Genomic DNA, 27,313 nt, shown 5'->3' on the forward strand with positions numbered 1-27,313 from the left:
TTTCTAATGGGGTTTTTTTTATTTGTAAAAGCGAATGTGCGACATATCTAGATGACGAAACATCTTGTGAAACCAAAGAAGTATAAATGATAACGTGAATAATAACTGCAGCATTCTCTGATCGACACATGACCGTGCAAAACAAGGAAATTTGCCATTTATTTTAATTGTAAACGATTTCTATTTAAATGATTTTATTTACTATTTTCCTTTCCTAAAGATTTTGTTTAGAATAATACAAAGGGAAAAATATTTTCCCCCTTTAATTTTTATCAAAAGTCAAAAGAAAAAAAAAAAGCAAGAGGATGAGTTAGATACTTACTTAGATGGCTGCTCAATCTATTTCTCAAGGGTGAGTTGCTCCCTCGAAGAAGACATCTAACCAATAGTGAGATGGCTGCTCTTGATGACAACGCTTATCCGAATAGGATAAACAAGTTTGAAAAGTTGCGTTCATAGACTATGGTCAGTCTGCATGCATGACTGCATGATGACAAATAGCCTATTTGGTCAGTTTCGCATCAAAATGATCTTTATATCATGTCCATTAAAGATGTTTCTCATCAATTTACCAGTGGATGGATCAATCAAAATATCTGACCCTCAAATCATTATTCATAAGCAAGTTTGTAGAGACTGGAATTCTAGGCTTATTATCAAAGATCAACGTATCAATCCAATCCAAAGTAGTGTTCTCCCCTGGTCCTATTATCTTTTTCAGAAACTCCTCCAAGCAATGTCAATATGGCTCTCTTTATTAAAACTTTTACTAAAAAAAACAAAGCTCTTTATTTTCAAAGAAAAAAACAGAGCAAGAAAAAGAATTATGCATACCACATTAGTTGTTTAATTGTTTTTATTTCCATGCCATATAATTGTCTTCCTACATTGGCAATTTTGATAACTCATAAAAAAATAAATGATTCCTAAGGCTACTCAACAAAACCTATTTTAAAATCACAAAGAATTATATGATCCCAACAAGAAACCTAACTGATGATTAAGATTTCCAAGAGCGCATCGATCTCTCTCATCATCTTCTTCTCTTCTTGACACGTTCGTCATGAGATAGAGAATCGAACCAACGGATGCCTCGAAACCTTCTGAATCATCGAAAGTCTTATTATACCTTTCCTCACGTGACACATCCCATACTTCTTCCTCCTCTGTTTCTTCATTCTTTACCACCGGTTTGTTGAGAAACTGCTTGAACCAGTTAACCGAATTTTTGGGATACCGGGTGAGATCGTTGTCGTAGTCTACATAGTACAGACCAAATCTAGTGGAATATCCATGCTCCCATTCGAAATTGTCTAGTAAAGACCACACGTAATATCCTCTCACGTCACATCCATCATCTCTGTTATAACAATAGAATATGTTAATTATTGTTATACGTTATAAAAATTCAGATCCGTTTTTTGTAAAAATGTTGAACAAAATTTACATTATAGCTTTGTGGAGTTGTTGGATATGGTCTTCATGGTAGCTCATCCTAAATGTATCATTGAGAATCTCCTCTCGTGATTTTGTACCGTCGTCATAGTCATTGATCCCTGTAAATGTAATTTATCATATAAATATTAACAAAGAGAGATAATTTACTGTTTAATAGAAAAAGTATATAAAAACAAAAAATCTTACCGTTCTCTTTTATATAGACGATAGGGTTATTGTATTTATCTTTGATGTAGTTAAGAACTTTTCGTAAACCTTCTGGATGTGATTGGAGTATGCCTCGATCTTCCTGTGTGTCAAGATCAAAAACAAACCTTAGAACCATTGGAGGGAAAAAAAACAGAACGTTGGTTTTTCTTATTAAAATAGTCAAAAAGTTACGTACCCCTGGTCCGAATTGGTGATTAGTGTGATTTGTGACTGTTCAAAAATAGACATAAAACTAAGTTAGGAATTTACCGAATCTCATACGAAGAAATTAGTCGTACGGGCATTAACATTAGCCTTGTTACCTGTCCATTTCAACTGTTGATCAGTTACGAATCGAGGTCGTGCAGGGTCGATGTGTGGAAGATGAGCAATGTAACGCGCAGTATAGTAGTTTATTCCAATGAAATCTGATGAATTTTTCAACATTTTAGACTGTTCCGGAGTGAACGAAGGTAATCTGTTTCCGATGTGTTTCTTCATTAATTCTGGATAATCCCCATGAATAACTGGATCTAAATGCCTGATACACATGTTGGAAAAATGATACGTAAATATCTTACGATTACAACAAATATAATATTACTTGCTTTACACTTATTTATTTATATATAACAACTTACCAATCTAGTTCGATGGCAAGAGCTCGTTTAACAGCTTCGTTATCGGCAGGAGAATTGGAGTCATAAGGCTCAAACCACAACGGCGATAACACTATCCCAATCTGACCATCTTGCGTCTGTCAAACAATTTATTTTGATTAAATTTATAAGATCAAAAGCAAAGACACTAATCAAATGTAAAATATTTAAATAATTAATTTAGAAACTTTTATAAACCCACCTTGTTACATTTTCGGAACTCTTGGACAGCTGCGGCATGAGCAAGAAGAAGGTGATGTGATGCAATGTAAGGCTCTGTAGCTGAATCGCCGGCTTGACACTTACTATTCACCCATTTAGAGCATCGCCCAACCGCTTTGTTACCCGCATCGTAGCCCGCAACAGTTATGACATAAGGTTCGTTTATAGTAGTCCACATCTTAACTTTGTCTCCGAATTCTTCAAAATATACTCTTGCAAAATCTCGAAAATCTTCTCTGTTAAAAGAATTAAAAATTGTAGTTAATAGTTATTTCTTTAATATCTATATTCCTGAAAACATTTGATTATCTATTTTTTAATATTAATTTGGTAAGTTTACTTACACTATTTGAGGGTTTAAAAAGCCACCGTACTCATCCTCGAGTGCTTGAGGATGGTCCCAATGGTATAGGGTCATCGATGGTTCAATGCCTAATGTAACGCATAATATCTTTAACAACTAAAAAATGTAATGCCTAATATAGTCATTAATTGATGTCATTTAGAGAGGTTTGGTCTAGCTAATTAATCTGCTTACCATTAGCAACAAGCTCGTCAATGAGAGACTTATAGAACTGTACACCTTTTTTTGTTTACTCCATCTTTTACTTTTCCACCTTTAAAAAAATATCAAAAGTTAAACAGATTCACCAAAATATTTACATATATATATATATATATATTAACTAAATGTATATAATAATAAAAGATGTAAATTTACTTACTAGGTATTAATCTAGCCCATGAAATTGAAAATCTGAAAGCGTCCATATTTAGGTCTTTCATCAATTTGACATCATCCTGTGTGTATACAATTTTGATTTGTGTAATTAGGAAAATAACATAATACAGTAGGTCCAAAATATATATTTATCGACCTTGACAGTAAAAAATAAAATAAAACAAATAATATCGTTTGCGCACCCAAGATTTTTACCTTATAACGATGGTAAAAATCGACCGCTACATCTGCATTCTCCATACTAGTCCTTTCTGCATTTGAAATACAACTATTAGTCATTTATATATAGATACAATTTTAGTACACATTTTAAGATATTTGTACGGAATATAAATTTAAAAGAGACCTGGAAAAGTGTGGCTGAAGTAATCCCATATAGTTGGAGACTTCCCACCTTCATTTGTTGCACCTTCGTACTATATAATGGGAAAGTTTAATTTTTACTTTTATAGTGACAGTTGACCCTTTTTTTTAAGAACATCCAATATACAAACTATATCATTTGAAGGTGAAGAATAAAAACCAACGACATCATCTTAACTGTAACAAATTGATAATTCGATCGGCTGACTTATATTTGGCATGTAAAATTATAAACTCTTGGAATATGAACTTCCAGTTCAACGGGAATTATATCTATAAAGTACGTACGAATTAGATTCCGCATAATTTGTCAACGTCTCACAACATCCGTAACGAATTGCCGTTTTATAATAATTCTTTTAAAAGTCGTATATTACCAAACTAAAATATTACCTGAAAAGCCGATGCAGCTGTTCCAAAAACAAAATTATCCGGAAAATCATGACGATCGAGTACTCTAGATGAGATAATCTTCTTCGAAAACCATGAGAGTATTATAAGGAGGATGAAAAATTGCACCTTCATATTAATTCTTTTTTTTTTTTTTTTGTGTTTTTGATTTCAAGATGTGTATTTTCCTCGAACTGTTCAAAGCTGAGATTAGTAGTTGTAACAAACGAAGCGTTTCTCTTCTCATATATATAGAGAGCTTCGTCTCGTGACGTTGTTGGTCTACGTGGAAAGGTATATTTATCCTTATAGTCATATAAGTATGCATCACAAAGTAACTTACTTAAGATTAAACAATGATTTACCGTAATAAGAAAATTATGGTAATTAAGGAGGAATTCAATTTTGGTTTCCTCTTCTTGTACCCTCAAATTCGACCATATTCTTAGCTTATGTTCATCTTTATGTTTGAACGTAGTCGGGATGACAGCTTACATTCAGATCTATATGAATATGTGTGTTTTTTCTCCTATGCATGTATGTTTCTATTTGGAACAGTGGAGATTGAACGTGGTATGAATATTAGACTATGTTCATTGTCCTGTCTTTTAGCATGTAAAACTCACTGAGCCGCTTACATATCTTTCATGTTCAAAAAAGCTGGCGTTTCCTTTTACGGATTGTCGTGGCCGTTGAGGTGTAAAATTCATTATTGTCTTTCTGATTTGGGATTAGAATTTTTTTTTATTTCCAAAGGAATTTGAGTTTTCGTTATTGAAATTAAAAACAAGCTTTTCATTTCTTGGATTTCTTCTGAATTTAGTCTCTGAAATTTTTGTAATGCTTATCAAAGACCTCCAATTCCGATTCCTCAAAAAAAAAAAAAGTTTCAAAGTCTAATGCTATGTTAAAACATAAAAATATAGTAAAAGAACGTGATTATTGTGCAGTTAAATATCCAGATATTGTTCCTTTAACTTATTGGTGGATGAACACAGTACGTCTCTTGAATTTTATCCAGATATATATAATATGATATTGGTAATGTGAATATATGAATTATTTGACAGTTTTTTTCTTCTCATTGCTACTATTTTAAATTTCTTGTGGAGTTGATCTCTGAAATATTAGCATATGGACTCCACTCTGGCCCGTGCCGTGAGAAGTACACATGCAGGCAGTGTATGTTACATAGAACATATAAATGTAATTAATCGGTTTGAATATGGTCGCAATCTTGTCTTCATTCATATTTTCGTACTATACGTGGACGTGGCTAGTGACCTTTAACCTATAATGTAATTAGTTTAAAAACACGTATATTCTTATAAAGTTGGGCATTGTCAAATTGGGAAATTTTAAGCCCATTTAGGCCCTGCTCTTAACATAATTGAATCTTATGCCATGTGAACTATCAAAGCACTGCTTGGGTTCTCTGACCCATTGATCAATTGAAATACTTATAAAATTGTGGACAAGTAACTTATGTATTTGGATAAGATTCAGACTACATATATGTGCATGGTAGCATAGTCGCCTTTACTGACTGCTTGTTATGTACTAAGCACGCATGAGAGAATAGTCTAGTTTGAACTCTTATGCTTTTCTTTTAGTCAAGCGGCGCACACAAAGAATTACTTTTCTTCGAATAATAGTGGGGTCGTTATTTGTTTAGAAAATAGGATTTATATTGGCTACTTTAGTGAGAGAAAATATGTATCTAAACCTTGATATGATTAGAAAGTAGTGAAAAGAGTTGAAGCTTAACTTCACTCGTATATCCTGAAATGATGTAAGCTTACCGCATTAACGTTTAATTTCCGAGATTGAGACACCATGACGTTAACTTAGATTTTCAGTTCAAGTTGATTCAAGTAAAGAAAGATGCCAATTTGCCATCTAACGGAATAGGTGACAATTTAAGAAAAGAAAAAAAGGGTGGAGGTACTATCATATTTATTGGGCATTCTATTTGAAAGCGTATAATAGAGAATATTCCACATCGACGCGAATAATTGTTACACATTATTTGTCACACATGCTATCATGCATCAATAAATGTACCATCACAAATTCACAATCTTAAAAGAAATATCAAAATTTCCAAATAATTCCAACTCATAATACCACAAATGAACATCGTCAATAACGAGATAATCAAAAGGAGGATGAAATAGTGCACCTCTTTTCCATTTTGTTATTTAAAATACTAAAGAACCAACTTATTTTTTCTCAAATTGATATAAGCTGTGAAACTTGTATATATGTTAGAAACAACGCCTCTATCGTTTTCACATTTCTCACTTTTATAATTTTCCAACGAATTTAGTATTAATTTTCCTTATACATCGTACGTTACATCGAAAGATGGTATAACATCGAGTATACATCAATCCGGTTCGATGTTAAAACAGCTAAAACCATTATTTTGGAAGGAGGAAAAATTATAAATCTCTCAATTGTCATTGTTATAAACGCCATCTTTATGTAATCATCAATTGTTTTTCTTTTCATTTAATAATTCTTTGAACCACTGAGCCGATTTCTTGGGATATCTCTTACTTCCATTCTTGAAATCCACGTAAACCAGTCCAAACCGGACTGTGTATCCCATTGCCCATTCGAAGTTGTCTAGCAACGACCATGCGAAAAATCCCTTCACGTTTGCTCCAACCCTAAATTTGCCAGAAAAGAAAAGCATTCCCCAACAAAATTACACAAAATGTCTTGCATAGCTGTAGGAGGATTCTTAACATATTAGATAATAAAAGGATGCTTACGAGATAGCGTCTTGGACCATTTGGAGATGTCTAGCGTAGTAATCAATCCTATCACCATCTTTAAGGAAGATTTTATTGGTACTGAATTCATCTCTCCCTACAAAGATTGGTACAACATATTAGGATGAAACCAAAAGAAGATATATCAAGAACTGAAGCTGTTGGTTGTGTGAGTTACCGTTTTCGGTTATGTACATGACAGGATCCTTGAACTTGTATTTTGCATAGAGGACGAGATCACGAATTCCCTTTGGATATATTAAAAGCCAATCTGATGCAGCCTATAAGATCAAAAAGATCCACACGTACATAGTTTTTTAGATTGAGCAAATTCATAAATATTTAATAACCGTTGCAACGTTTTATATGAGTCTAGCCAAGTACCTTTGGACCGATGGGAACACCTTCTCTTACACCTGATTCAAAATACAATCCCACATCTCAGATTCGTAATTTAGTTTATAGTGGTTAAGAAAAAGATACGTGGATGACACGAAACCAAACCTGTGACACTGGCACAAGGATCAGAGAACATAGTAACATCTTGGGTGGAGCAGGGAACATCCTTTGCGTAAGTGGAAGAGTAATAATTGATGCCAATGAAGTCATAAGAGCCTTTCAGCATCTTAGATTGTTGTGCAGTGAATGTAGGTAAGCGACCACCTTTTACGTTGTTGACCATATCAACCGGGTATTTACCGGTCACAAGCGGCTCCATAAAGTAGTCAAATGTGAAGGCCATGGCTCGTGCCGCAGCCGATCTATCCTCCGGTGATTCTGTATATGGCAAGTTCCAAGCCGCGTTCAAAGCAATACCAACTTGACCTTTTTGAGTCGCCTATCGAACAACAGAGCATATATAAACGCCATCTTTTTTTAGTAACTTGATGCTTAAGAAACAACAGAGCATATATAATTTTTTCTAACCTTGTATTTTTCTCTGTAGACTTGGACGGCGGCTCCGTGAGAAAGGATGAGGTTGTGACCAACAATATAAGGCTCGGTGGCTCCATTTCCACCGGTGCAATTAGGGTTTGTGAATTTGGAGCATCTTCCTGGAGCCATCACACCTGCAACATAACCTTGTTGCACCACTGTCAATGGCTCGTTCAATGTCATCCAATGCTTCACTCTATCTCCAAAACTCTTGAAGCAAACATCCGCATAGTCACGGAAATCATTCCTGTTTCATTACAAAACAAAAATTAAATTAAATATAACACTTCTTTTGGCCACTAATATGATCTGTATTGTTAATTGTAATGTCTAGTAAAACTTGATTATAGATAGATAGATAGTCCACTAGGAGGACTTACACAATCTCCTCACCAAGGAATCCTCCATAAGCATCTTCAAGGGCTTGTGGTGTGTCCCAATGAAACATGGTTGCATAAGGCTTAATTCCTGTATACACACACAATCACATAACATTTACATTAGTGCTTGTGTTGCGTTTATAACTATAGTTTAAAGGGTGAAAGAAAGATGATTAGTCACTATCTCTCTAAGATTATTTTTCTCAAAGTCAGAAGATTCATTCAATGTGGACTACTACTAATTCAGTGACTAATATGTAACGTTTCCAAATCCATAAAAGTTCTAAATCCTTTTTAAGACTAGAATTGAAATTTAAATTCATAGGAAACAGAGAGCGTAACTTAAAGAGAGCCTCTGTTTTCAAATTGAAATTTGTCGTTTTTACCTTTGGACAAAAGCTCATTGATCAAGTTGTTGTAATAGTCAATACCAGCCTGGTTGATTCCACCTTTTAGATTCCCACCTAAACAAGAAAAAAAAAAGAAATAATCAAAATGTCATGTGTGAATGAATGATCTAAAAAGAGAAGAAGAAGACGGAACTTACGAGGCAAGATCCTGGACCATGAGATTGAGAATCTGTATGCATTGAATCCAATTTGATGCAATAAAGCCACATCTTCCTGTTTTTTTTTTTTTATATATGAATATAACATTATCAAATAATGTAACTGATTTTTTTTTAAGCCAATGGAAATAAAGAACAACTGTTGAATTGTTAACATATATATTCGAAAAAGTAAAAAGTAAAAGGAAAATGACCTTGTAAAGATGGTAAGAGTTATCAGAAATAGACCCATTGCTACCATCTTTTATCTTCTCTGAAAAAATATTGAAATAAAACTTTGAATCAGAACAGAGTAAATCAGCTTTTATATATGTTTTTTGGTCCCATGAGATAATTCATATTTTGATCTAGAATTCTCAAAAGTTCATCATCATATATACAATAATACATCTACACTAGACTAGATTCACGGATCTTGAATCTAATAAATACACATATATAGATCCTATTTCCTAACAACAATGTAAAAATGAAAAACCTGGGTATTTCTCAGAGAAGGTATCCCAGATACTTGGTCCTCTACCATCTTCATGAGCACCTCCTTCGACCTACGACGTGATAAAAAAAACAAAAAAAAAAATAACACCCATAAATTCTCTAACCAAAAAAGGAAAAAAAAAAAAAAAAAAAAAAAAGTCTCTAACCAATGATCGGACGTTTCTAAATTTTCTAGATAATGAACGAGTGGTCGGAATTGTTTTTGTGAAGAAAAAAATGATAAAAGAACCTGGTAAGCAGAGGTTGCAGAACCAAAGATGAAATCTGCTGGGAAATCACTTTTTCTTAATCTTGGCGTTGCAGAGTTGTTGTTGTTGCTGGCAAGAACTTCACTCGAGGCTAAGACAATGATCACTAGTAACGAAAGATATTTACCTCTCATTCTTGAATTTTTTGATTACACTAGATCTTGTTTTTCTTTCAAGAAGATGAGAATGAAGTTGAGGTTTATTATATAGGGAAGAAGAATTGAGGAAAGGTTATCTGATAGGAGAAGAGAGAGAGAGTGAATGATAAGTATTATTAATTAATTTTCTCAATTACTAAACTGGAAACAAATTAAAATGACCTTATCAATATCATGACTATCATCAAGTTATCAAAATAGGAAAAGAATAGTAAAACATGAGTGATTTTTTTTTATTATTATCATTAGTACAAGAAACATATCTAAATAAAATTTAAATCTAAAGATGTGTGATTCATAAAAAGAATTATAAGTGAGAAAGCAAAGCAAAGCATCATTGCACGTCTTGTAGTGCAAAGAGACATATACGGGGGGGGGGGGGGGGGGGGGATGTGCTAATTTCTCTACGTGAAGACGTGTTCGAATTGAAAAGTCTATTTTCGTCAACTTATGCGTAAAAACAAACGTCTTTATGATTAAAAACAGCGACAAGTAGTTTTCTTGTAACGGCTATTTATTTCAAACTATTTTTGAATTAATTTAGGGACTTTTTGTTTTTACTTTTCTAACGTTTGTTTGTTTCAGACAAAACATATTTATTGGTTATTGTTTTTTGTGAAGGGTTATTTTCACAGGTTGGTGTGGTCTGGACTCTGGAACGCGTTGTGGGATTTGTCGGTCAATATAACATTTATACGTTTAGTTATCGAACCTAACACGATTTATTTAATATTTGATTAAAGACTCTTTCTGATTTCAAATGTGACGACTGAGTACTGACGAACCCTGTCATTATTTGGTCTGGAAGGATCGTATATTCTAATCTTATAAGATATTTTTTTTTTAATCGAAAACGAAAAGTATAATACTAGCTGCTGTCTTTGTTTCTGGTTTTTATTTTTTATAAAAAAAAAAAACTACCAGAATATTTATATTTTCACAACTTTTATCATTTTATTGGTCTTTTTTTTTTTTTTTGTCAATTTTATTGGTTTTCTTTTAATGATTAGTTTCAAAAAAATGGAACCCCTCAGATGGGTAAATGTTTAACTAATTATATTTTAATCGGGACAGTGCCGTATAAAATGATCTAGCTTTAAGCATATATGAAAGCAAATTAAGCGTTTTGATGTTTGTTTTGTTTGTGCAACTTGATGTTTTAAAAATCAGAATGTCCTATGAAATCAAAGTACGTGGTGAGTATATATATTAATGTGTTGTACTTATACATATCTTATCCATTAAATTAAATAATTTTAGAAACAGAGTGCAAATTTAATATGCATAAATATAAATTAACTCAAGTGGAAATAGAAAATGCTAACCACTAAAAAAGTTTACTTTGGACTACACAATCATTTACTTTAATGAGAATTTCATTAATCCAAACGTATTATTAGTAAAAAAGCAAAAAAAACAGTTCAGCTAGGAAGTATCAAATTCAAGTTGGAATTTGTTTTTAAACCCCGGTTAGCCCAATTCCGGTTACATGCATAATATACTAAAGAAAACAATCCGGTCATCGGGTCATGCATGATTAATTTAAAATATAGTACTTAGGTTAGTAAATTATATAAAAAAGTGACGACGAGACGTTAGTTAAGAGGATTCATCAAAATGATCTCTTATCGTATTTTTCATTTTTGGTCAGCTATTTCACTTATCCCAAAGTTTGAATAAGAATCTTCTCATCCATCGTAAGTATATTTGCTTGGAAACTCATCCAAGGAACAACATACATTATGTATTTATGATCACATGATATTTTACATAGAGTTTTCGTCGCGATGTTATCCGTTTTTTTCGACATTTGTTAGTAATAATTAAAAAACGCAATAAAAAAAAAAAAAAAAAAAAAAAAAGTTCACTAAAAACAATTGAGATTTTAATCATTCATATCTTAATCAAATAAAATGTGTTATATTTATTTGGGCCATAATAAACATTATGTCAGAAAAGACTATTGGGCCTGGGCAAGACTTAAAATTTTTACAAAGAATCTGAGTGTATTTGAGATATATTTTTTTTTTTAATTCACTTAAAATAAAAATCTAAGCGAAGAAACGACGGTGTTTTGATTCCCTCGTAATATTTTGATAAATTTAATAAGAATGAATCTAAAAAACTTTATTTTTTGTTGGTTTTGGGGTAATGTGTTCTTATTTTGGCAAATTATGAGCTTTCGGCAAATCTGTATAATCTAAGAAGCTGAATCAATCAACTTCTTTTTACTTTGAGCTCTCTGATTTGTTAGCTCAAGCAAGAATTTGATCTTTCTTCCACAACTCTACAAAAGTTCAAAATTGAGAGCTCAACCAAATCAAAATCGAGTCTTTTTCTTTTTTTCTTAGTCAAATTGAAATCAAACATCGAAATTGTGCTTTCTTCTTTTGATTCTTCCGAGATTAGTCTCCTCTTGAATTGGGAGATTTTAAAGCTTCGTGATGGACTTCGAATCGTTTGATAGCAGTGGTTAGTTCCCTAAGACTCTGTTTGAGATTAGCTCGTTCTTCAATCGTTCTTCTCTATCATCAGTTATACTGAAATTAGGGTTTGGGATTTCTCCGTCAGACTGCTGTTATACATTGTGGTTTTTGGTGTTAAGGTCTCGTTTTTGTTTTCAGTTTTTTGGTGTTTCTTGAAGATGAAATTTAGGTTCTTGTTGTTACTGTTACTATAAGGAATGTGGAAAATTGTAGGTTTACTTAATTGTAGAGGTTTTGATCTTTAAGCAGTGAGTTGTGTTTAGAATTGATTGTAAGTGGTGATTACAAGGGTTTTTGATTGGATAATGCAGGAACAGATGATGATCTGCCACCGTCGCATAGGGTTCCACGAGGAGGAGGAGTAGGAGTAGGAGGAGGACGTGTGGCTGTTAATGGAAGACCTGCTAATCTTCATCCATCTTACCCTAAAATGTATGACGAAGGTGCTGCTGATATGGAAGCTCAGATTCACCAGATTGAGAAAGAAGCATACATCTCTATTATTAGAGCCTTTAAAGCTCAGGGAGATGCTATTTCATGGGTATTTTTTTGAATCTCGCTCTACTTTTGATTTCTCTAGTTGTGTTAGTTTCTGCTTAGGTGAAATGACATCTCTTTTTTTTTTAATGAATGGATCTTGTTCAGGAAAAAGAAAGTGTAATAACTGAACTACGTAAAGAGTTGAGTATAGGGAATGAGGACCATAGAGAGCTTCTAGGTCGTGTTAACGCAGATGATACACTACAAAGGATAAGGTGAGAGCTACAAACTTGAGCATTCATCTTGTCGAAAAGGTTCTTTCTTTTTTCTTTTTCTTAATCCATAACATACTGTTTTTTCGGGATATTAGGGAATGGAGACAGTCTGGAGGAATCCAACAAAGTATGCGCAATGCTGCTCAACTGGTTCACGATACCTTGCCAAGCCCTTCTCTTTCAGCTTCTATGAAGAAGCACAAACCAAACCAGCCTATTCCTTCTCAACCATTCTCCACTCCGTCACCTTCTTTTCATCCTCAAGCTGATCCCACTCACCCGTTTGCTTCATCGGCAGCTAAACGAGGATCTGTTCCTATTGTCAAGGGCAAAAAACATAAATCAGTGAGTTGTTTAAAGCTCAGAAAATTTTGGAGTTATTTTTAATTCTGAAATTAGTTTCTTACAAGTTACTTCTGTTTCTAGGTTTTTCCTGGTTCATCTTCCGCAAAACCTGTCTCATACCATCCTTCAGATCAACCTCCACGAGGACAACTCATGAACAGATTACCATCTGTTCCTACTAGTTCAAGTGAACCCACAAACGGAACCGATCCTGAATCTTTTATAGGAAGAAGAGTTAAAACAAAGTGGCCTGATGACAATACATTTTACGATGCTGTCATCACCAAGTATAATCCAGTTGAGGTGTGTGGCTTCTTAAATTGGCATAAAGTTTCTGTTTTTTTAATAAACTAAGAAATTTTGCTATAAATGTTTAAATATTTTACTAATCTTGATTGTTAGGGTCGTCATGCTTTAGTTTATGACATTGGAACACCTCATGAGACATGGGAATGGGTTAAACTCTCAGAGGTAATTACTTTTGATTGGTGGTCTGCTGAAACTTATGAGGCGGATGTTCAAAACTTTGGTCAACAATTATTCTCTGTAAGTTTGTAAAGAAGATCTCTAATTCTTAACAGATATCTCCTGGGGATATAGAGTGGATAGGAGAGGATCCTGGGGTTGGTAATCGATATGGTTATAATGGCCAAGGTCATGGACTGAATAGAACTACCGGACCCAACAGTGTTCCACAACGAGGAAGCAGTTTGGCGAAGAACACTATCAGAAAGGATTTCAGAACATCACAAAATGGAACTGGGAAGAAGAAACATCACGATATACGGATCCGTCAAACAAATGTCCTAATCAGAGAGGTTAGTATTAATTTATTACTAGGCGAGTTTTACAGCGCGGTAATTATGATTATTTCTCAAATAATGATGGTTCTCATAGGTGGAGAGGGTTCTTCGTGCACACAATCCAGATCCTCAAGAAGTTGAAAGGGCTAAGAGAATTTTGGAGGTTCGATTGCTACAACAACAGAGATCATTTCTTTCATAATTTTGTGTTTATGTTTAAACATACAAAAGTCTCAAATGGTTTACCTTTGATCTAGGAGCAAGAGCATGCACTTGTGGGCGCAATAGCAAAACTTGGAGATATTTCCGATGGAGAAAACGGCAAGTTTTTAGTTTGATACCAAGAACTTAGCATCTTCAAGCCCTTTATCCTCTAGTGACATTCTTCCATTTGAGCAATAAGACTGAAATGCTTATATCTCAAAATCACATACATTCACTGAAATTCACCTTCCTATTCTTTTGTACAGAAGGTTCCTTTCGCCGATAGCTTATGTTTAAATCAAGCCATTTTGCCAAGGCACAGTGTCATGTAAGGTCCACTGAGAGCCGGTGAAGAAGAGATCTAAGGTCAGAGTCTCAACTTATGTAACCCTTTTTTGGGTATCTGACTGTAATTTTTGCTGACACTAGGGATTAGTGCTACCCTAATCTTGGTTTTGTTGGATATATGTTCAATTGAATAGTTTCGGTATCTGGTCTTTGTAGCTCTAGCTTTTGTAAGGACTTAAATGGTGGAAATGAGCAAAATATAACAGAAGAAGGAATGGATATTACTGATGCCAACAAGCCAAAAGACACTTTCCTAATCCATAACTATGAGAATATGATTTCTAATGTTAGAATTAAGATAATATACTCCAAAGCATACGCTATGGATATACAATACCTTGAGATCTTAAGAAAAGCCAACAAAGGGGCAAAAGATGTTTTCTAATCTCACTTTCTGATTCTTTTCTTTGGCTGTTTATTGTCCTTTCCCGTGCTTCCGGTATCCCTACCCCGTTTTCCCGTGGCAGATGCGGTTGCAGTTGCTCCTGCCTCTGTAGTTTTCTTCTGTGGTCTCCCGGGGGCTCTTTTCACCGGAGTATTCTCTACCTCGGCCTTCTTTTTACCCACCCTGCTACTTCTAAGTTCTCTTGGTTTTGTTTTAATATCTTTCTTACCACCTCCACTGCTCTTATTCTGATCTTTACTTTCTTTCTGTGGAGAGTTCTTCGTTAATCGCTTCAAGAAATCAGCCACACTCTTCTTCTTATCTGATGAAATCATCTTCTTCTCTGTTTTACCTGTCTCCTGCTTACTACTATTATCATTCGACGAGTTTGTTTTCGTCTCCGTCTGTTTCTGTTTGTTCTTGCTTTTACCCTTGTTGGTAATGTTAGAGATAGCCGCAGCAACCACTTTGTTGGCCCGTCTCGAGCTTCTTACAACAGTCACAATGTTCTCTTTCTCCTCTGATAATGTCTCTTCTTTCGTCTCCTCTTTTTGGCTAAAGCTTGACGCCTTAGTGGAAACAGAAGTCCTCTTCTTACAAACAACAAGAGGAGCCGAAGATTTATTCTCTCTAGAGAGAGACGAGTCTGACGTTTCAGCATCAGCTTTGCCACTATCCATAGCCGATACTTCCCGGTTTATTATTAACCTGGGACCAGATTCCCCGGTCTCTTTCCTCATTTCTTGAAATACAACGGCTCGTAGTTCGTGAGCAGCCATTGATTCTGCGGAAGATAAAGGAAAGAAGACAATGGCGTTTGTAAAGAGAAGCTGTAGATCTCTGTAAAAAGTGAGTGTTGAAGAATCGTAACATCCTTGCTTAAACTTTCTCTGTATTGTCTCAATGTCCAAATGTTGCTTAACCATGCTCTTGTAATCCTTAGCTTCCTGCGTTTTTAATGGACTTCACAAACGTAAGTTACAAACTAACATAAGGCCCAAATAATAAAAAAGAGTAAGCGGGGTCGGTGAGACACGACAAAACCCATGCTACACCAAGACTTTGCCACGTGGACTAGATTGAGTGACCAAAACGACAACGGTGAACCACGAAAGAAGTGGGGTTCGTTATATTAAAATTCTTAATTTTTTTTCCCTCTTCACCTTCTCTCTCTCTCTCCATATTTAAAAACATTCACTTAAATTTGTCCAAAACTAAACGTAAAAAAGGTTTCAAAAAAATTTAAAGATTCCATATAATATACGGAATATCTCTTCAAAATATTCCTAAAATACAGATTATCTCTTCAAAATTAGGATTTGTAAGAAGATTTTACACAGAACGAATATTGTTAAATTATGATTATGCATGATTTCTATAGTTAGGTACGAATTAGTTCGCTTTTTTTTTTCTCTCTTTTCCAATTAGTAAAAGAATTAACTTAAGATAATTTCCGATTTAATTTAAGATTATTAAATTAAAAAAAAAGGAAGAAAATAAAGATAATGAGGATACCTGGCTCCGAAGCCGGCGTTCGAACAAAGATCCACGCGGATGGGACCGAATCAGATCAAGAAGACCTATCAACGGCTGTGATTTACTCTCATCATCCGATCTGATCTCATCGGAACCACCCTGTTTCCTTCGTTTCCTTTTCCACTTCCTTTCCGACGTTCCAGACTCGTCTGAGTGACTCGCTTCCGATCCTCTACTAACCGATCTTTCCTCCTCCGCCGTATCCTTACTAACCGGATCAGGATTAACATCATCCGGTTCGTCTCCACCAACTCTCTCGTCCTCTCTGACGGTTTCTGTAGAGTTCGACTCGTTCATCGACCCGTTTTCCCGATCAGATTCCTCCGCCTTCTCACGGTGGTCAGTTTCAGAACCGTCGTTCTCCGATCTCTCTGTTTTCATCATCTCTTCTTCCAGATCTGGTTTCTCTTCTTCTCTCTCTTCCTCTAATTTCTTAACCTTCAATTGAAGCGATCTAAGAAAAGAAAAAACAAATAAAAAAAAAAATCAAAATCGGAAAAAAAAAACAAAAACTCAGATCCGTCGACGGAGAGACAGAGACAGCTTCGTACAGTATTGAAACATCGTATCGTTCAACTTCACGACGGAGCTCAGCTACACGAAGGTTGCGGAGTTGTTCAAGCCAAGTTATATTATTATTACCGACTTTTTCGTCCTCCTCCTCCGTCGTTGCCGCCGCATCGGTTTTTTCTTTTTCATGAAATCGACGTTTGAGATCTCGATACTTGTGTTTACAGTTATTAGCGGAAACGAGGTCGGAGAGGGTCGAGCTCCGGGAACGAACCTCTGTAGCGACGGAGTCCCAATCACCAAATCCGTGTCGCTTAACGGCGCATGCTAATAACAACTCTTCCCACGTGCCCCATGCTTGTTGTGTTTGGCTCTCCTTATTAGTGTTGTTGATGTTGTTGTTATCATCGTCTTCTTCGATGCAATCATCAGTGTAGGTATACTCGTTGTTGTTGTTAGTATCGTCGACGACGTTCATGCTTCTTCTTCCTTGCTCAACTCTTTTTTTGTGTCTTCCATACAAACTCTTTCTTCTCTCTCACAAACAAAAACGCTCGCAGTTTTAGAAATTTTTATTTTTTATTTTTATTTTTTTTGCTTCCTCTTATTAATAATACTTTTATATTTAAATTTGTATTGTTGCTTTCTTGTCTAACTCGCTCGCTTTTTTTTTCACTCAGCTTATTTTAATCCAAATCAAAATCAAAAAATATCAGAGATTAAATTCGTTTCCTATATCCAAGCAATGAGATCTGTGCTTTAAATACTAACACACACCAATTCAATGAAAGGAAGTTTGAATTTCTTTTATAAGGGAATTTATACCAAAGTAAATTTTGTAAGATACTAGTATTTAGTTAGAAGAAATATAGAACCTATAAAAGTAGAGGACGTAACCCTAGTTTTAACCGCGGCTTTTTAATCCTTTGACCGTTTCCCTTTTTCAAACAATTAGGGCAAACGAAGTTATAAATTGTAAATTTTAAACCCATGAACAGAAGCGGGGCCGGCCCAGTTAGGCTTCGTTCAACATCTTCAGAAAGAAGGTCTGTAGACATTTACGTGAATGCCCCTATTTGGTTACTAACTTACTATAAATAGAATTGCTTTCAGTCGTCTTTGTTGGTGAAAGTTAGGTCGGAGTACGTTTACGAATCATGCTTGTGTTTAGCTTTAGTAGCGTAGTATTTATTCAATCCGGGATAAACCTTAACTAATATGATATACAAATATTGGATAAGTTATACTGTAGTTAGCCGGATTAGTTTATACCGTATCCGTAGGTGATATGTCGCATCTGAATAATTTGCAATTGGAATGTCTAAAGAATTAGGCCTAGCGGACCCGATCGGTCCCATCAGAAACCAAACTTACAATGCTTGTTACAAAAAAAGAAAAAGTCAAAAAGAACATCGTGTGCGTCCAAGAATCACATGTGTTCTTAAGTCTTAATCTTAACCATTTACAGATATACAATTCATTCCGGGTGCAAATAACTCCATTAAAGTAAATGTAGATAGATCATAGATAGATAGTTAGATACACTCAAACCGCTATTTATTGCCAGATTTGTGGATAATGTCACGATTAGGGTGAGACAAGTCAGCATTTTGTCCAGTGTCCATCAGCAGTCCTTTCAAACACACGTGGTTGTCTCCTTGGGAATGTTTTGCTCCACTCTGGATATTTTAGTAAATACTCCCAAACCCTGAAAACACACAACAACATAAGAGAATGTGAATCATCCGGACGCGTGATTCCTATGTTCCGTTTGTGTTATTGTAGATAATAAGATAATGATGCAATAGAAAATGCCTTGAACCTTCTTGAGTTGTCTACGAAGTCTGGACCTTCAGCAGAAGGTGAGGTAGAACAATTAGTGAGGATTTCTTCATCAGAAAGCTGATTAACTTCCCAAACATATTCAATCAGGCGCATTGTCCTGTACACAAACGAAAACGCAATTCATGAAACTGAAATGGAGAGTAGTAGATAGAGGTGTTTACTTAAGACCTATATATAATGGTCGATGAGATTATATGAAAAGCGGTACAAGTAGTGTTTTGTTTTTACCAGGGGCATGGTGGTATAATGAATCTATCAGTTTTTGTGTCATATGTGTCAAGTAGCTTTCCCTTCCAGCTAGGATCTTCACATGACGATGAAACTCGAATCCTACGAACAATCTCATCCGGACATCTAGATGTTCTGTCGAAACTGGCTGGGAAAATTGAACCGGTGGAGGTATTCACCTGAGACAAAAGGTTTCAAAGAAACATCTTAACGCTAATTACCAATTCATATGAAAAAAACATCAAGCAATTCTTTTGTTCTAGTTGGAAAGACAGTATTTTAACAACAAAAAAAGGAGAATATAAACAGGAGACAAAAGTAGACTAACCAGACATCCATTGAAAATGGGACACGTATTCCCTTGTGCATCCAACTTGGTATTGTGCCCAAGAATAAAGAGGGTTTGAATGTGAAAGTTTTCTCGTCTCTTCTGGAAAGTATCTACTAATTTGCAACACAAAGGATAAGAGTAACCCTCTGGTTTGGCATAGTCACCACCATCAGCATTCTGCATATAACAGTCAGTACATTCAGCTTAATAACACTTATAGAGCTTAGTAGTAACTACACTGACACTGAGAAATATAAAAAATTCTAGTACACACTTTTATGTCGACATCTTCATAACCACCAACCATATGTACCTGCATACAAAGGCGTGGACATTATTAAAAAAAGCACTCAAAAGTAAAATACAGAATGATTACCATAAGCTCAAAGACACTTGGTATAAAATCTAAAGGAGAGAGATAAAGTACATCTAAATCAGCATCTTCATCCTCTAAAACCAATGATAACATCTGGCTTAACCCCAAATCCACAATTTTTGGAGAGTCCATGTGTGCAATAGACGTCCTGCAATTTCAGATGAACCATAAAAATTAAATTTTTAAAAAGTGGTTGTGCCTTATCCTCTAAATAACATATATAGGATCAGTCCTTACATTCCAGATTTTCTGTTGCGGATAACAAGCCCTACACAAGTGGTTGCTTCATCGGTGCCAACAAACTGATTCTCACCAATAAAACAACCAGAAACAAAATCATTAGAGAACTATGAACACTAGTGACTACCCTTTAAAGATGGAACTGGTGAGGCAACAAAAACATACATCAACAAGCGCTGGATTCACAACAGCAAATTCGCTTTGGAATACATAAACATATCTGTCTTTTGTTGAGCTCTCTAAATCTCTTTCACCGAAAGAAACATTCCTTTCTTCAAGATTCTTAAAAGAACCAGAGGCTGAGATTATCACAGGATGACTCATTACATCAAGAAGCAAGCTACTTCCCTGTTCACCAAATAATGTTTTATGTATGTAAGCAATTTTGTTTAAGAGTTTTGCTAATTCAAACTCAATTGTGGAGTCAAACTTATCATTAGATAACAAAAAAAAGATCAAATTGAGAAAAACCAATTCCATGTTTAACGATCTAGAACCACATTACTAAAACTTATAAGCAAAATCCTAGTTAAACCCCTAAAATAGAGAGATTCGTGAGTGAGAGACGACGAAGAAAAAACTAAATTTACCTGCGATGAGGAAGACAAGGAAGATGAACAACTCTCATCTTGAATTAGTGTTCCATCAACATAGATCATTATCGCCGGCGAGAGAGTTCAACGACGGCGATAACAAAAGATTAAATCAATCGCCGATGACTTTTTTTTACAAGTCGTGTATTATATACAAAAAAAAATCAAAGTCAATAACTACTTGCCGTTTTTAGTTTCTGTAGTAAACAGCGTGATGTTTAATCCCCGGTTACGAGATTTATAGTAAATTACGCATTTACCCTTAAGTTTCTACCCCATGAATTTCAAGAAACATAAGCTTGGGAAATCTTGAATTCTTGAACTTCATATCAAACACTTCAAGAAATTAAGTTATTATATAAATTATTTTCCCAAAAAAACGAAGCTATGATATAGAGAAGTTTAAGAGGCTAGCAGAAATTACAAGTACTCATAGAATGTGCATACATACATCAGACAGACATGGTGTGTCAAATGTGGTTTTTAGTAATGAAGGAGATTCAGCAATAAATCAGACAGGGAGACAAGATTCTGGGCGACGGTTTTATTACAGTTTTACCTCAGCCTCCTTCTAGACCTGGTCCGAGGTCCATTGTTTACATCTTCTGTTCTTCTCCTAGAAGATGAAGCAGAAGTACCCGAAGTAACCACTTCAGTAGGATTTACAGTTTGGCTTCTAGTCGCAATGGAGGAGCTCGGAACAGCGAACCCTCTAGATGATGATGAAGCTGTAGAACCGAGCCTGAACGAAATCGTCTGAGAATCATTGTTACTTCGGTTTCTCTGATATGATGCAGAGGCTCGTACCGCTGGTGAAGGTCTTCGACGGTTTCTTCTCAGACTAGTTGTTGTGTCAACAAAACTATCAACATCAAAAGCATCATCATCATCAAATGGGGTTATGTCCGAGGTATCAACTACAAGACCTGGGAAACTAGCAAATGGTGTCATTAACCTCAAAGGTCCTAAAGCCAGATGATGATGTTGTTGTTGTTGTTGCCCACTATTGTCTCCTCCATTGTTTATTATGTTTGTCAAACCAAACTCCTCGCCTTGAGCTAACGCGTGTAGTCCTATGGAGTCAATAGTTCTCCTAATATGTTCGATAGTTTCGTGATCGTGCCCATGGATGAAAGGAATCCCTCGGTTTATGATCTTTTGACGAACACTTTCAACTCTTTTAGCATTAGGCCTTGGAGGTAGACTAATACCACAGTCTTCAAACTTGGGTTTAGTACTAACACAATCATCTCCATTACCGTATATAGGAATCACCTCAGCGTCTGTAACTTCTCCATCGCAAACCGGACATTCCTTTATGTTTAAGTAAATCAAAGGCAGCTGATAGAAACAACCCCAACAGAACAAATGACCACAACAAGTCAAAATAGGAGATTCAGCTTTCTCTAAACATATGTTGCAGTCAAAGAACCCACCAGGAACAGAACTTGTCTTCTCCATGTTCAATGCCTTTGCTATCAAATAAGTCTTGTTTTCGCCGTTCTCCACAAGTCTCTCTCTAGAACGCTCATGTATAACTCCAGCAGTTGAATCTCTATGTTCGTTAGGCGAGACCAAAGCCGGTGTTGTTGTTGCTGTAGTTGTTGGTGTTTCTCGTCCCCTGATTCTTGAAACTATAGCTTCGAGCTCTCTTATGCGTTCTTCAATCCGTTCTTGAGCAGATTCAATCTCATTTAACCAAGGAGAAAGCTCCGTCATCAAACTAGCTGGAGACTCGGAATCAGAAGATGGTTCTTGATTCAAATCAAGATCCATTGTCTCTCCTTGAACACTACTGCTCATGATATAGCTCAAAAAAAAAGCACCAAGATTTACACAGATCAATCAAAACCCAGCAACGTCTCTTTGCAAATGGGTTAAAACCAATCTCAACGTTTCCGATCCATAGCTGATAGATCCCACCCGATTCTCCCAAATCAGCTTTTTTTTTTTCAATCGATTGAATTGGAACTTCGTAAAATTCCGCAATCAAGCAACGCATGCATCTACATAAAACCAAACAACACAATCAAAAGGAATCAACTTTGAACTAATTTTTTCCCCTATCAAAGAAAATTAAGAAAACAGAGAATTGACCGCACAATCGAAGAAAACAGAGACACATATGAGTTCTGAAGAGAAAGAAGAGACCTTTAGAGATAGATAGAGAGAGAGAGAGATCAAAAGAAGCGGCGGATGACGTAGATTTCGAGGGCGGTGGTGGCTCTCGTGATGATCGGTGGCGAGAGAGAGAGAGAGAGAGAGAGAGAGAGAGAGACCGATAAATAAAAAGGAAGAGAGGTAGAAGAAGAAGGGGAAGTAGGTCTTTTAGGACAATTTAAACCAAACAAAAAAAACTTTTTTAATCTCTCTTTACGACATATGGTTTGTCTTCCGACTGTTTAAGGTTTGTGTGGTTGCGTTAGTTATAATACTTAATTGTAGTAAGTAATGTTGTCTGTTTGATTTATGTTATTAGGTTAAGGTTTACAACGTTCCCTTTTATTTAATTAATTTATATATCTTTGTTAAATGGTCATTTAAAAATGTATTTTCCATAGCATGAGCCTTGCAGAACATTATAATATTACTGCTTATTTTTAACTAAATATAATAATTGACCATATATACATATTAAAAAACAAAAAAGACCCCTGTATTATTACTAGTTTAGTTTAGTAGTACCAATATCAATTTTCTTTTACATCTCTGACATTATTAATTTTGTGGTATCATCAATTTTCTTACATATCTTCTGCCGGATCAACTTAGTAACATCACTAATTTAGTAGCATAGTATTTGATGTTATTAATTTGACGAGTCAAAAGATATGAAAAATAGATGATAAAAATTTCCGTGATCCAGTTTGGGGAGGAACCGAGATATAAATGGGTTTATGATTAAAAAAACCATGTTGATATGATGCTCTTGACCAATCTTGTGGTTCGGTTTTTACGTGTGGGTTTGTTGTAATTTGTAAAAGTTATTTTCATATGCGAATAAAAGAAAGATAAGCTGATTGATAAACCATTCACATACTGTATGTGAATGAGGGTGGTGATCTTGAAACATTAAAAGAAAGATAAGCTATTTAAAGAAACTACGATTTGATCATATTATGACAATGCATGTCTTTCCTACTGAAACTTTTGATTACTTCATCAGTTTAAGCTTAACATATATGAGACACATACATACAAACTTACCCCTCTCCCAAAAAATATAGACATTATGTTATATTAACCGGATATCATTAGATATTAGAGATATATATACGAAGGTATCAGATCAAGTTAGTCACTAAATGATTTTTTACCTGGAATTCCATCATTAGTCGTCATCAAGATAGATGATTTCATCAACATCGATAATTTTATCAACATCGATTTTTGCTGAAACTGAAGCCTCTGTTGTTTCTGTTAGTGCTCCACTACAGCCCCTGACTTCGATCTGTATACATCATACACTTTAACGTTAGACCATTTCCATCTGAAGACACATATTAGTTATAAGGTGTTGTTAAAACTAGAGTAGAGTAAAATTAAAAAAAAAATTAAAACTAGAGTAGAGGAGTACTAACTGAATCTGTACATGGTGTGAAACCACATGCCTGCTCTTTTTGGGCTTCCTGATTAAATTCTTCTATTTGTCTCTGCAAATCAGCACACTGCTCTTGCCAAAGAAGCTGAATAGAAAATATCAAGAGACATTAGCTACATATACCCACAAATTTTTTACCATCAAGTACAAGGCGAGAGCAGAACAAAAGTGGTGAACCTTTTCAGTCTCAGTATCAACAACTTTTTGCTTCAATGAAGACTTCTCCATTTCCAGCTTGTCTATCTTTTGGACGGAACATATCAAAGTTTAAGCAAAACAAGTCAAAATGGAAGAAAGTAAAGCTACTTAAATAGTGGTTCCAGTTGTAAGTAAGGAAAGAAAGAATTGCACCTTATCTATGAGTTGCTTAACAACAAGAATAGCTTCTGGATCCCTGATTACAACGTTCTCATCGCAGTGCATATTTCCAAGGACTCCACATACTAACTGGTTGCTTTTTGCTTCACCAGACAAACCATCTTCACCCAACTTTGCCTTAAGAAACTCAATTTGTATCTCGCTGATGGTTCTCTATTGAAAGGTGAGGACAAATTAGACATCAAAAAATGAATGAATTACTGATATTGAGAAGGAGAAACTATTACCTCGGTTTCGTATTTCACGAGAAGATCCTCATACTCCCTTTGAACTCTGTTTAACTCGTTTTCAATCTGTGAAAGCATAAATAAGATGCCAGCTTTACATCAAGAAAACACAAGATACAAAAGAGGAACACTAAAGAACATGGATTTGGAAATGCAGAATCTTCAAGGGTTCCAATAATACTATCTTTAGTTGCAATGTTATATAAGCGTTCAGTTTAGAAAAGGTACCTTAAGTTTGGATCTGAGCTGCTCTATCTCCTTACTTTGGCGCTTTAATAATGCAGTATCAGTCAATATCTGTATTGGAAAACAAGAATAGATGGATTACAGACTTAATCAGAAAATATGTTACAAACATAAGAGAGAATAGTCGAAATATTACCTCATTAACATGTGCACAGTTAGTGACACGCAGTGCTCGGCTAGCGAATTGAAGACTGCTCTTGGTTTCATTTACATGAACCTAACATCAAAACAAAAATTAACAGTGTTAGTTTTACCAAACCAAACATACAAGAATATGAACTCTGCTCTTGGTTTTATCTGCCTAGCTTATCTTAATGTCATACAATTGATGATTAATAAATTACCAGCGCAAGTGTTATATTGCATATGATTGCTGTATTTGCATTTCCACCTAAAGCTGGCTGCAAGATCCTAGTAAGCTTGCTGTCTCTATAAGGTATATGTCCACTGATCCAATCATAGAAATTGAAAATTACCAATAAGATTATATATACAATTAATGATCCTCTCTGTTCCCTAACAATATTGGACCCAAAAAAGAAACCTTACCCTTGACGGTCAACTCCTTCACTCAACTTTTTAATAACGGTCCCGAGTGTCATCAAGCTTTTGTTTATATGTGTGCCTTCTTTCAGCCTAACACTCTCTGCACCAGTTTTTGCAGCCCGTTCTGAACCAGCTAGATCCACCACATTCTGCAAGTAAGAAAACAAATATATAATAATAGGGTTAACATGTTACAGAAAAGGCTAATACAAAAAACTAGTTCCAGGAGATCTTACCAGAACAGAAACACGGACTGGATCACAAACGTTTCCAACACCTTCATCTTGCATCCTCTGTCTACTCTCTATAATCTGTTAGATGAAAAATCTGGTAAGTTTAAAGCTCAAACTTAAATTGAACAAAACACTAAGGTTTGAGTATATATTATTTATCTTTACCATCCGAAAGATAGTATGAGATCTACTACTGTAGAGATTCATATTAGTCCCCTCAATATGTCTATGAGCTGAAAAAATTATTCCAAAAGACACAAATGAAGCTCCATTCAGTAAATATAATCCTAGTAAAAACCAAGATTGAGACAGAACAGTGAGAAAGAAAAGAGAAATTTACATTCTCCAAGTTCCATCAAATCAAGAACTTGTTGAGGGGAATCAACAAAAACTTCTCGTAATCCAGCTACAAACACTCCTTTCTAAAAAGACATTAAGATCACAACAAAAACCAATCAGAACTGCTAGCAAATTTGTTGAAGAAGATACTAATTTTCTAACAAGACCTATAATAAGTAAAAAAATACCTCAAGATTCTCATGAATCTGAAGCTTCCGGTTGCAAGGATCCAACAAATCATTAATGTTTTCATTATATATCTCCAAGTATGACATACGCAGCAAAAAGTCCCTGCTGGCATCCTGAAAAAAAACACCAAATTTTTTTGAAGTAAGTCCACATTTACAGAACATAAAATTAGTAAGAAGAGTGTTTGAAATAGGAACCTGAGATATAATATCAAACAAATCATGAACAGCAAGAGAGATGATTCCAGGTTCAATAGGTGAGCCTCTCATTGTATGTGTCTTACCACTATTTGTTTGTCCGTAAGCAAGAACAGTTCCTTCAACACAACCAGCACCGAATCATCTAACAATTTTACAGCAAAAGAAAGAAAAACAAAAAATGAACAGCTATCATACCGTTGAAACCACGAACAGAAGCAGACACAATCTCTTTGGTTCTAGCTTCATACACATCGATAGTTTTGCAATCTTCTCTAAAGATCCTATCTGTTATTGAGAGAAAATGAGAAATTTCAAACAAGAAGATGAAGATGGAGAATGGGAAAAAGAGAAAGTGAGAAACAGAGAGTACCAAATTTGAATGCGGGATGATTCGGGATGAAGATTGTGTTGGAAGAGGTCTTCCAAGGACTCATCTTTGCTTCCTCTTTGGAAATTGGCCTTGCTCTGACTGAAACATGGATTCTCTCCATCTCTCCGATTCCGGTTTCCTTCTCCGGCCAAAAAGAAAAAGACCTAACTACTGTGTAAAACTCAGGTTCGAAATTCGAAATTTAATAAATATCCGTTCATTTTCCCACTCAATAAAAAAAATAAAAAAATTGACCGGATAAAACCGGTTGGTTAATAAACCTGATGTGACACGTACCGGTTTTGGAAATTAAGTAACTGGAGGAGACGTTGCTGATGCATGAACTGTTATTTGGTAAAGCCCATTCGTTATTTTCTAAAGCCCATATCTTCTTCTTTTTTCCTTGGG

The 27,313-nt window shown here is 35.2% G+C and overlaps 7 protein-coding genes across 11 annotated transcripts; 1 reads left to right on the plus strand and 6 right to left on the minus strand.

Annotated features, from left to right (window-relative positions):
• Positions 1-814: 814 nt before the first annotated feature.
• Positions 815-4,247, minus strand: BGLU28 (beta glucosidase 28). Of its 2 annotated transcripts, XM_087451792.1 has the most exons (13): positions 4,027-4,247; positions 3,617-3,686; positions 3,466-3,521; positions 3,254-3,329; positions 3,067-3,145; positions 2,873-2,960; positions 2,509-2,764; positions 2,289-2,404; positions 1,971-2,188; positions 1,844-1,878; positions 1,645-1,747; positions 1,448-1,556; positions 815-1,360 (listed from the first exon to the last, which is right to left on the minus strand). In XM_087451792.1, the coding sequence occupies exons 6-13, from the start codon at positions 2,944-2,946 to the stop codon at positions 958-960; spliced, it is 1,314 nt and encodes a 437-aa protein (XP_087307918.1). In that variant the 5' UTR covers positions 2,947-2,960; positions 3,067-3,145; positions 3,254-3,329; positions 3,466-3,521; positions 3,617-3,686; positions 4,027-4,247; the 3' UTR covers positions 815-957. The 2 variants fall into 2 exon arrangements, with proteins under 2 accessions (XP_087307918.1, XP_087307917.1); XM_087451791.1 differs by lacking the exons at positions 815-1,360; positions 3,254-3,329; positions 3,466-3,521; positions 3,617-3,686; positions 4,027-4,247 and having other exon boundaries at positions 1,444-1,556.
• Positions 4,248-6,327: 2,080 nt separating this feature from the next.
• Positions 6,328-10,053, minus strand: LOC104784892 (beta-glucosidase 15). Of its 2 annotated transcripts, none has more exons than XM_010509992.3 (12): positions 9,415-10,053; positions 9,166-9,235; positions 8,882-8,940; positions 8,667-8,742; positions 8,506-8,583; positions 8,120-8,207; positions 7,731-7,986; positions 7,308-7,641; positions 7,188-7,219; positions 6,982-7,084; positions 6,804-6,900; positions 6,328-6,698 (listed from the first exon to the last, which is right to left on the minus strand). In XM_010509992.3, the coding sequence occupies exons 1-12, from the start codon at positions 9,565-9,567 to the stop codon at positions 6,518-6,520; spliced, it is 1,527 nt and encodes a 508-aa protein (XP_010508294.2). In that variant the 5' UTR covers positions 9,568-10,053; the 3' UTR covers positions 6,328-6,517. The 2 variants fall into 2 exon arrangements, with proteins under 2 accessions (XP_010508294.2, XP_087307916.1); XM_087451790.1 differs by having other exon boundaries at positions 9,166-9,284; positions 9,370-9,610.
• A 1,606-nt stretch (positions 10,054-11,659) lies between these two features.
• LOC147943175 (protein EMSY-LIKE 4) lies at positions 11,660-14,922 on the plus strand. Of its 2 annotated transcripts, XR_015558141.1 has the most exons (11): positions 11,660-12,063; positions 12,389-12,618; positions 12,723-12,832; positions 12,928-13,177; positions 13,259-13,480; positions 13,580-13,648; positions 13,759-13,995; positions 14,075-14,143; positions 14,238-14,301; positions 14,451-14,550; positions 14,689-14,922. XR_015558141.1 is itself a non-coding variant. In XM_087451793.1 (10 exons), exons 1-10 carry the CDS (start codon positions 12,036-12,038, stop codon positions 14,468-14,470), a joined length of 1,299 nt encoding a protein of 432 aa, XP_087307919.1. In that variant the 5' UTR covers positions 11,668-12,035; the 3' UTR covers positions 14,471-14,740. The 2 variants fall into 2 exon arrangements, 1 of the variants encoding a protein (XP_087307919.1); XM_087451793.1 differs by having other exon boundaries at positions 11,668-12,063; positions 14,451-14,740.
• LOC147943176 (uncharacterized) lies at positions 14,733-17,741 on the minus strand. Its single transcript, XM_087451789.1, has 3 exons — positions 17,005-17,741; positions 16,433-16,907; positions 14,733-15,864 (listed from the first exon to the last, which is right to left on the minus strand). Exons 1-3 carry the CDS (start codon positions 17,439-17,441, stop codon positions 14,920-14,922), a joined length of 1,857 nt encoding a protein of 618 aa, XP_087307915.1. The 5' UTR covers positions 17,442-17,741; the 3' UTR covers positions 14,733-14,919.
• Positions 17,742-18,325: 584 nt separating this feature from the next.
• Positions 18,326-20,729, minus strand: LOC147943177 (protein N-terminal asparagine amidohydrolase-like). The gene is made up of 9 exons (XM_087451796.1): positions 20,574-20,729; positions 20,149-20,331; positions 19,981-20,045; positions 19,795-19,891; positions 19,642-19,680; positions 19,365-19,544; positions 19,037-19,215; positions 18,786-18,905; positions 18,326-18,671 (listed from the first exon to the last, which is right to left on the minus strand). The coding sequence occupies exons 1-9, from the start codon at positions 20,640-20,642 to the stop codon at positions 18,566-18,568; spliced, it is 1,038 nt and encodes a 345-aa protein (XP_087307922.1). The 5' UTR covers positions 20,643-20,729; the 3' UTR covers positions 18,326-18,565.
• Positions 20,730-20,913: 184 nt separating this feature from the next.
• On the minus strand, positions 20,914-22,991 carry LOC147943178 (uncharacterized). Of its 2 annotated transcripts, XM_087451795.1 has the most exons (3): positions 22,728-22,891; positions 21,532-22,582; positions 20,914-21,438 (listed from the first exon to the last, which is right to left on the minus strand). In XM_087451795.1, the coding sequence occupies exons 2-3, from the start codon at positions 22,377-22,379 to the stop codon at positions 21,132-21,134; spliced, it is 1,155 nt and encodes a 384-aa protein (XP_087307921.1). In that variant the 5' UTR covers positions 22,380-22,582; positions 22,728-22,891; the 3' UTR covers positions 20,914-21,131. The 2 variants fall into 2 exon arrangements, with proteins under 2 accessions (XP_087307921.1, XP_087307920.1); XM_087451794.1 differs by having other exon boundaries at positions 20,914-22,582; positions 22,728-22,991.
• Positions 22,992-23,907: 916 nt separating this feature from the next.
• On the minus strand, positions 23,908-27,026 carry LOC104784898 (kinesin-like protein KIN-7O). Its single transcript, XM_087449945.1, has 16 exons — positions 26,906-27,026; positions 26,731-26,820; positions 26,533-26,651; positions 26,335-26,448; positions 26,148-26,229; positions 25,973-26,040; positions 25,811-25,885; positions 25,578-25,723; positions 25,373-25,475; positions 25,165-25,245; positions 25,011-25,079; positions 24,783-24,848; positions 24,529-24,708; positions 24,301-24,420; positions 24,158-24,262; positions 23,908-24,027 (listed from the first exon to the last, which is right to left on the minus strand). Exons 1-16 carry the CDS (start codon positions 27,024-27,026, stop codon positions 23,908-23,910), a joined length of 1,659 nt encoding a protein of 552 aa, XP_087306071.1.
• Positions 27,027-27,313: the final 287 nt, after the last annotated feature.

The sequence above is a fragment of the Camelina sativa genome, chromosome 5 (genome assembly GCF_030686135.1).
Source record: "Camelina sativa cultivar CO46 ecotype springtype chromosome 5, ASM3068613v1".
Lineage (NCBI taxonomy): Eukaryota > Viridiplantae > Streptophyta > Magnoliopsida > Brassicales > Brassicaceae > Camelina > Camelina sativa.